The sequence below is a fragment of the Seriola aureovittata genome, chromosome 24 (genome assembly GCF_021018895.1).
Source record: "Seriola aureovittata isolate HTS-2021-v1 ecotype China chromosome 24, ASM2101889v1, whole genome shotgun sequence".
Classification (NCBI taxonomy): domain Eukaryota; kingdom Metazoa; phylum Chordata; class Actinopteri; order Carangiformes; family Carangidae; genus Seriola; species Seriola aureovittata.
In genome coordinates this window covers 3,603,910-3,613,542 of record NC_079387.1, presented here as the reverse complement: position 1 = coordinate 3,613,542, position 9,633 = coordinate 3,603,910, and the positions used below count along the sequence as shown (strand labels likewise).

At 40.1% G+C, this 9,633-nt stretch overlaps 1 protein-coding gene across 1 annotated transcript; it reads right to left on the bottom strand.

The window, feature by feature from the left end:
- Positions 1 to 1,635: 1,635 nt before the first annotated feature.
- Positions 1,636 to 9,618, bottom strand: LOC130165158 (uncharacterized). Its single transcript, XM_056370143.1, has 8 exons — positions 4,580 to 9,618; positions 4,417 to 4,489; positions 4,045 to 4,169; positions 3,798 to 3,896; positions 2,974 to 3,158; positions 2,399 to 2,456; positions 2,248 to 2,310; positions 1,636 to 2,130 (listed from the first exon to the last, which is right to left on the bottom strand). Exons 1-8 carry the CDS (start codon positions 4,742 to 4,744, stop codon positions 1,942 to 1,944), a joined length of 957 nt encoding a protein of 318 aa, XP_056226118.1. The 5' UTR covers positions 4,745 to 9,618; the 3' UTR covers positions 1,636 to 1,941.
- Between the last annotated feature and the right edge of the window lie 15 nt (positions 9,619 to 9,633).

Genomic DNA, 9,633 nt, shown 5'->3' with positions numbered 1-9,633 from the left:
GGCATTATTATACACTTGCAAGCACTTTATATACAAAAACCACACAATGATATGATGCCACTGATACAATAGCTGCTGTGTATGCCTATTCTGTAAAAAGGAAAAATATTAAGTGGTCACTTCGTAAGTGCCTAAATACAAAGGGAAGTATATCCAGCCACAAGGCAAAAGATGTGAGCAATTTGTATATAATCCATGACCCACAATTCCTTGGGCCAGGTCCCGGCTGTCTGCCTGGACCCCGTCCGTAAACAAGATCTGATTTCTGAAATTGACGTACTTGAGGTAACGTTCCCATGCCTCGATTCTGAAAAGTAGTTCAGGGTTCCAGGTTTGGCAAACACAAGCAGAAGGACTTGGAGCCACGGAGAAGGAAACAGAAATAAGGCAGGAATAACAGAAAAAAAAAAGAAAAAGAAAAGAAAAGATTAACTCTCTGTAGCCAAAACTGAGCCCATTGCTCATGATACATTTTTTTGGAGAGGTAAAGTGGCTTCATTGATATTAGACTATTAAACTTAATAGCAGGATATGGATCCATGATTCCCACCCTGTGCTTGTATTACTTTGGTCTTGGCCGGGTCGTTGTGCTTGACCATCAGACAAATATCTGTGTGTACGCATAGTTGTGAGGGAAAGAAGGGCAATCTCTAGTCAGGTTCTGGGGATTACACAGACTGAAAATGAGCCTCCCAGATTGCAGGAAAAGTCAAGGATCAAGGTGGAAAAATATAACAGAACTTCTGCTGTGAAGTTAGACGTTACTCCAGCTTTCATAACTGCAGACGTTTGTGGATCAAATCCTGGCAAATGACAGACAAATATGACCGTCAGTTCAAACTTCATTTGTAACCTAAGAAGGTGCCTCGAAACATTCCTTCTGTCAGCACAATTTTTTCCCACTACAGACTTGGACGGCGAACATGGTGTGTTCGGTTTCTTCCCCTCTCAGACCGATTGATAGTTAATGTAAGATTAACAACGTTACACCCAAATTGCCACTGGGCTGTCCAAGAATTACTAGAGGGAAATTACGACGCTCGAGACTCATTTCCAATTGTGACAGTGAACGAGAGAGATGAGGTGTGATAAAACGTCTGCTGGCTCTGAGAGAAACTGGGTTTAGTTTCGGAAACGTCTCATAAACTCACATACTCAAAAATATTCTCTGCATCACCGCATGCTGATCTATGATTAGATTTGGATTACTAATCTATAGACACAGAAAAAAAAAAAAAAAAAAAACACGAGTAACATGGGCTCCAGGGGCTGATTTGTAAAAATAGAATGGAGGAAGTGACTTCCCTTTGAAACACAAATTAAAACACATCACATGTAATTCAGTTTGTCATGATGGTTTGGGCTTCAGGCCCTTGTGCTGACAAGTTTTCACCCTTCTGTGGTGTCCTGGAAGAAACATTCATCCTCAAGTCAGTTCTTATGCTGCTGCTCTGTAGCTGACTGACTTTTGACCTCTCTTCATAAACTGGGACATATATATATATATTTTTTTAATGTTACTTAAGCATAATTCCTCATGACTGCTGTAACGTCATTCATAAACCATATTTTTACTTTGTGGTACACAGTTTAGCATACGTTTCACACCGGTGAACACAAAGACCCATCTACTGTTGTGAAAGTTTATTTCTTGTACAAAAATAAAAAGGCAGAGAGATCCTTACAATTAGACAAAACTATATACAACATTTCCAAAATCTCAAGGTCATGAAGCAAAATACTGAACGAGTCAAAATTTGACCTGATGATGGATGAAAAGCAAAGGACCAACCACAGGTGCAAATGTCATGGTGGTGCCAGGGTCGTCAGGATCACCGAAGGATTCGGCCAATGGAAACCATTGATATCTGTCTGAAATTTCATGGCAGTCCATCCAACATTGAGATATTTTAGTCTGGGAAAAAAAAAGAAGAAAAACCTTCAACTCCTGCTTGCTATCCTCTTGGATCTTCTCAGACCAACGTTTCGTGCCTCCTCTCCAGCACCAGCCGGGGCCACAGGGTGGTTTGTTGCATCTTGGGGTTCCTCTGTATGTTTTCCTTTTCTCCCCTTTCCTCTGTGTTTCACTTCTTTGGTCTTGATCTGCACCTCAAGAGCTTCATAGGCTTCCTGTGGAAACATACTGCTTAGTTAGAGTACCAGATGCAACTTTTTTTCTTCCCTCAGGACAATGTTTTGCAAGAGTGAAGACCAAAAATCAGTGGGTACAACAGATCAGATTCTCACCTCTTCTTGTGCAAGTTCAGACTTCAGGTCAGATAACTGGAACATTAATATCTGTATCTTCAGCTGAAAGCAAATAAAAAAAATTTAAAAAAAAAAAGTCAAAAATTATTTAAATTTAATTAAATATTTAGCAAATTGGAGCCGCTCTTACCTGTTCGGTGGCAATTTGTTTTTCAAGCTGCCGTCTCTCTTTAGTCGCATTCTTCCTTCTATCGCAGATGGTTTTTGTTTTTTTTAAAGAATCCATGTTAGTATTTGGTCCTGAATTTTCCATGGATGTTAAAAATAAATACCTACAGTGCAGCTGGACAATTGTCACAGTAGTAAAGCTATTGAACACCTGCAGCTGATGGAAAAGTGGAATCCTGGAGCCAATCAATAAGCAATGAGTGTTTTGAAGGGGACAGTGTGAAGTTCTGGGGCCTCTTTAGCTGTCAAGCGTTGTGTGTTTGAGCTTCTCCCACCAGCACGTGAATGCACTGAAATAGAGGACTACACACCTTCTTATTCAAGGTATAAAACTAAAAAAAGCACTCAGCATAGCACCGTCTTTACAGGAATATCTACAGTAGACTAAAAGCACATGTTTGTGTGATAGCAAAACAAAGTGAATAGTCTACTACCTGTGTAAACACTGGCATGATGTTTGATCAAATGCAACACTGGCTAACTTCAGTGACTCAAAATGTGGCACACACTGCTTCACCTATGCAAGCTATTCATTACTTCTTTGCCAGCTTCTTCTCCATCTGACTGAGTTCGGTCCTCCTCTCATCCACGGCTCTCTGGACTTGTTCTTCCGTCACCATGGCCAGGAGAGCCTTGGCATCCGGATCCGTGAACTCGGAAGATGGCGATGTCATTTCGAGGACCGCCTGTGCGCACTCCGTGAGCTCTTCGCAGGATGGGAGCTGACGGACACAACAACAGATGCATCAGGATCAGCAGGATGAATTTTTGTTTTCTTTCCAACTATATTTCACATGTAAGGAACCTGCACACTTTTATTGGTATGTGCTATGTTTGAGAAACCGGTCATTCTGCAGGCTCAGTGGGCTTGTGTTTGAAGTTGTGGATCCAATCTACCTCTTAACCTTTGTTGGACGTTATCGCCTCTCTGGTTTTTTGTGAATTTCCACTGAGCGTTATCTAACAGACTGTAAATGCCAGAGGAATGATCGCAAAGGATCCATCATCTTCAGCTTCACATTTATAACTTTGTTGACCTTCCAGGGGAAAATAATGCCATTTTAGAGGCAGTATAAAATGCTAGTAAAAATGCCTGTAACAGACACAGGCTTGAACATTGAGAGAAAGTTATTATGGTGGTAAAAAGGTCAGATGTGCCCTAGTAGCTATACAACTGCCTTTGAAGCCTCGAGTTAAGGTTTTTTATTGCTAAACTTGCAGTGAAAAAATATGCTTGATTTCTTACTGAATAGTTGACGTTTTGAAGACGAGGATTTCACAAGATAAAAAGGGTAACTTGCATGAGTTTTGTGATCTTCTCATCAACTTTCCTGTTTATTGTGATTCAAAAAGAGGCTCACCTTGTTGAGATCAGCCTGTGCCATGTCCCTGGAAGCACACGCCTGCTCAAAGGCCATCGTTTCCTTTTGCAATGACCTCCGCACCTCTCCCAGCTCTCCCTGAGGGCAGTCACAATATCCACATTTCATCAGCAAACTGACATCTCAGTAAAAAAACAAAAAAAACCTGTACACAAATGATCGCAATCACAGTGCAACTGAGGAACATGACTAATCAAGCAGCATGCAGTGAGAAGGACAGAATTACCTCCAGTTTTTTAAGGTTCTCCTCTTTTTTCATCTTCACAATAAACTCCAAGTCACCTGCTGTCAGCTGATACCCCTTCATCCCTTTCAGCATGGAGTTTAGGTAACCAGTTTCCCAAGTACTTTCTGAACAAACAAGGAGAGAGAGGAAAAAAACATTATGTGCAGGAAAACAACCTTGGAAGTAAAAGTGGTGCTTTACAAGCTTTCACATCATACAACCAACACTGAAATATTTCAACACTGAACCCAAAATGTATGTTTTCAAGAACGTTTCTGTCCCTATGTGATTTGCGAGGAGGCTTAAAAGCAGCACAACCAACAAGGCAACTAAAGGGAGCAGACTATTTTCTTTAGATCAATATTTTTGTACCTGTTCTTTTCTCAGGAGTGCTGACATCAAACGTCCTGCTCAAGTCGTTGTTGTATTGATCTCTGGCGCCTGTCTGCTGATAAGAGGATAACAGATTTAATTCCATTCAAGTTAAATACAGTTAAAGAGTGGCGGTGAAATAATGGACAATCTCTGCAAGTACCGCCGTGTTCTCCTGTGGTTCCACAAGACTCTCGTCTGAATCTTCATCAAGATCCAGGCGTCTCTTTACATCTGACAGGGGAGTCCTTGGAAGCTGTTGGCCTGTTGGGATGCAATTCCTTCCAAGAGTGCCGCTGTTCAGAATTTCATAATCTCTGGCTGACATGTCGGAGCTTGTCTCGACTTCAAAAAAGCAAAACGCTGCAGGTGCTGTACGTGTAGGGCTCTGCTGTTTGTTTTCTCCACAGTCCCTTTCATTTCAACAGGTGGAGTGGCTGTGTTTTAATCACTGCTTCATCACGTGCGCACCTGTGGCTTAAAGTCAGGCGATTACTCCTTTTGACCAGTAGATGGCGACATGTTCTTTTAGTTTTGAAGCAAAGGTCAAAATGGATGAAAGCAGTTTTTTAACTTGAGATAACACACAGCTCATTTTATATAAGGCCACCAAAGGCAGTCAAACTTTAGCATCATTTAAACAGCTGAAACTTAGTGACTAATGCTGCTCCTCTTATACTAATTATACTACGAGACTGCTACTACTAATACATTTTACTCTAATACATTTTAATAATGTATTTTTAGATGAACAAAAATACATAAAGGGCAGTGGTGGAATTTGACTCAAGTATATTTACTCACGTACAATTTATACTTGCACTTAAATTACATATAATAATAATAATAATAATACTTTAGTGTATTGTAGCGGTAGATATTTTACTTCACCATTATGTGACAGACTTGAGAGCTATAATTACTGGTTAACCTGCAGATTTAGATTTTACGTGAACAAAATATGATCTCTTGTAAAATATTAGTATCTTAAAACTTTATCTTAACAGATTAAACTACCAAGTATAAATTAAGTAAAGGTAAAGGATCCAAAAGACTGCAAAAGGAATCACATTAAAACAGCCAGACACAGATACACCGGTAACAGTTTCACCGTCCCAGTTCTCTCATACACTGTTCAGACCTGCTTTAACCGCATGTGTCCGACACAGAGATAGGCAGGTGTGCAGGCAGACAGATGGATCCTGATACAAAATAGCCAGATAGCCAACCAAAACCCTGTCTATCTTTAAACTGGCGGTGTCATACTGCCAGTCCCACATGTTTTGTGGAGCTCCAGGAACTCCAGGAGGAGAGCGCTGAGTCGTAAATACCTCTGTTTTTAAACTGCCCGCTCCCATAATGCCGAGGCAGAGAGGAAGGAGGAAGAGGGTCAGAGAGTGTGTAAGATAAATCGGTGCTTTATGACACTGTCTTGGCAAAGAGGAGTGGAAAGTATTTGCATGGTTTTACATTGCAGCTAACAAATCATTCCTCAATAAAAATCAAATTCAAAATTACTTTGCTCATCTTCTTCATACCGACAATTCCTCTGCGGTGTAAGGATCTCTGTTTGCTGTGTATCTGTTATTTCAGTGGGAGGAAATATTAAACAGAGAATCCACTGTTACTTTTCTGAAGACTTTACAGCAGTTTCCCTCCAGAAGAAGTAAAATGTCTGTTTTAAAGTGCTCTGGGTAACCTTAAAATCACTCATATTCTTGTAAGATTGAATGCAGGATTCATTCATCCAAAAAAGTTACCTGAAGTTAATCCAGCCAGTGATTATTTTTTACATCACGACCTCTTTGGGAAAAGAATTTCGCAATACACAAATGTAATTTCCAGGAGACTGGTTCTACCAAACTTCCATTTACATCTAAATCCTCTCACACATCCTTCAGACCATCACATACTCTCTCTAAAAGCCTGCACACACATGCGGTGACATAAAACAAATCCACGCTGGCCACTGTGACCCTGTAAAAGCTCTCCGGTGCCGATTGAAGTGTCCTGAAAGGCCATTTACAGCTGCTCCGACATGTAGCGTATTGAACAGGCCAAGCAGGCAGGTCGTAAAGGGACTGATAAAACAGCTCCCTGGTGGCTGTGGATGTAAGATAAAGGGAGGACTGGACAGGCACAGGTGCTCTGACTGACTGAGGGACAGAAAATAAGATAGAGGAAGATGGAGAGTTTTTTTTTTTTTCTTTAACCCCCAAGAAACAACAGAAATGATGTAATTCACTGCAGTGTGGTGTGGAAAGACAGCATGAGACTGTTGAAAGTGTTTGTGTCTGAGTCTTGGTTCACTGATGGAGCAAATTGTGACACATGTTGCTAATGAAAATCAGCTTCAGTGTCTTTATAATAACGTAGATGATTTGACTGAAGGTTTTTAGTTTTCACAACACGATTTAGGATTTAAGAAATCCAACTGACGACCGAGTGTAATCAAATACAAAATCAGATTGATCTATGAAATTTGAGGAGTGTTCAGATGAGTGGTTCCCAACCTTTCTGGCTTGTGATCCCTGAAAACAAACAAAGCGATGTGTGTCTGTGATGCCTCACCACTGTTTTTTTTCTTCTTCTTAGTTTTAGAAACCTGAGGAGGTAAAATATTCCAGTAATTAAATTGAAAGGAGCAAAGATTTCTGTCCAAACTTAAAATAAATCGCTGCAAAGAAGCAGAGGTCGACTGTATGTGAAAGTTTCCATTCAAAAGCTTTGTAGTTACATTGGATAATAATGCTGCCACAGGCAACGCATATACATTTACTGCAAGTGTGTATATTTACTGTGCAGAGTGGAGGGATGAGGATGAAAACGGTGAGTAAACTCACACTATCACAAATTTTCCTCAGCCGATGAAGACGACTGGGAAAATGATATATAATGGTCCAGAGTAAAGTATGATGTGCACAGCTTCTTAACTTTGATTCATTTTTGTTAGTTGTACATATGTTATCATCTTTTCTTATAATTATTTTTTAATAAAAGACCCTCAAAGTAAACAAAGTAGATGACTGAAAATGGTGGTGGATGAATAGAATGAGAGTAAAGTAACAGGATACTCAGCATGCACACATATGGCCACACACACGTGTAATTTACATGTCAAAATCATAAACACACACACACGCACTCTCACAATCATCTGCGAGTGATGAGAGATGGCTAGTTGGAAACTTCTAGGCGTGCACTTTCTGTCGTGCCGCTCTCAGAGCTGTCACTGAGGTTAATTTTGTGATGTTTGTGATTAGTGACCAGTGTAAAGTTACTGCATGCCTGGGACCAGCCTGGGACTTGCACTATAAAATGCATGGACATGACTATAAGGTGTGTCTCCTGCATGTGTGTGTGCGCTTACATTTCCAATAACGTGCCCTCAATCATTTCCCTAATCTCAGGTCTCAGTCTGGTTTATATGCACATACTTCTGCTAGTATTTGAATGGTAGATTTTTGCATTTAAAACCGCAAATTCGTTTCCACACAAAAGTTCCTGCACGTAAAGTCTATGAGCTCGGGTTTGTTCATCTGCTTTTGAGTAGTAGTGAATGTATTTTTGACTGCCTAACATATGAAATTTCACCACACATGCATGCAGGTTCATTACATACATTACTTACATTACTTCACATGGCTTTTAAAATGCTTGACAGAGCTGCCAAATGAAATATATCAGCATAACATTTAGCATTCCCAAGCTGTAAACTGTATCCGCTAGTGGAGAGGCCTGTGCCAAAAGTGTGTAGAGAATCAAAACACTGAGGAGCTCATAGGGATCTGCACTAATTCAATATGTGCATGAATTTATATATTCATCATATAGTTTGATTTTGGCTGTGTTAGACCACTTATTGTCAAAATACAATGTCAGTAACACAGTGGAAGACAAATATTTCTGTATTGCCTTGATTCATTTGGTGAGGAATGAAAATCACAGAGCAGATCATCCATAGATACCATCCATTCACAATATAATCAGTAGCACTTTACCAAATCCTCTTTATTCAGGGTTTGAAGAACACTTTCTTTTCCTGTGGCCATTTTCTCATCTTAAAAGCTCCATAAAAATCAGCAGTGCTTTACCTTGGGAGCTCTCTTGAGGGCTTGAATAACTTTTATCTTTACCAGAATCCTCTCTTAATGCGGTGGGCGAGTGCTAAACTAGACATTAAATCCAGAATGTACTTGACATTGCACTGTACAAGGCTCATGATCACTGGTAGCTGTAATAGATCTGCAGCAGGAGCAGCATAGACTATAACCACAGTAGGAGGACAACACATACACAAGAGCAGGCAGCTTTGCAAAACTTCATATACCATTTGCTGCTTTCATTTGCTGATACAATGATACTCTCTGAATCGCGGTTTCAGCCGTCTATTTGAGCTCATGACAATCATATCCAATATGTTTTTTTAACAGTGAGGCAGATTTTTGTGTAGGTGTGTGCCCAATTTCAAAAGGCTGCAGCCAGAACAGCTGAGTCACTTCCCGTCTTCCACTGTAGGCTGAAAATCCCATGTTTATTTAGAAGTATCTCACATCATTTTCTCCTCACTGAATCATAACCCCACCTCCCCCTTCTACTCAACTAAGAGCTGGGAAACATTTCCCGTACCCATCTACTGTTCTGCACTCACTGCACATTTCATCTACACGCCTTAAATGTAAACTGATGTTAGCACATGGGTAATCCAGAGGGATTAGAAACTGTTAGAACTGATGGGAAAAGGGCCGAGACCTGCAGACAACTGCAACTGCTAGTCGACGAACAGAGAAGTTGGACAAAAAATTAATTAGCAGCTACTTTCCTAATCAAATTCTCTTTTGTCATATATGAAAGTAAACTGAATATCTTTGAGTGGTGGACTAATTTAATTTAAAAACAAAGGAAGACATTTGAAGATGTTCTATTAATACATGTACGCATTTGTTCAAACGAACGTGCAAATGCGGTGACCAGAGCTGTACTGTGGGGTTGAAATGAAAAGTCAAAAGTGAGCTTACGGCTCAAGAATTTGGTGGCTTCACTGCTTGAATATGCTGGGAAAATCCAGACAGAATAAGTAAAAAAAACAAAACAAAAAACAGTATGAACTCAATTTTCTTTTCTCCAACAACTCTCACCAATGCATCAGGTGAAAAATGGTATGGAGGGAGTTTATAGCGTATAAAAGAGTAATTGTAAAGCACTCAGCATAGACTC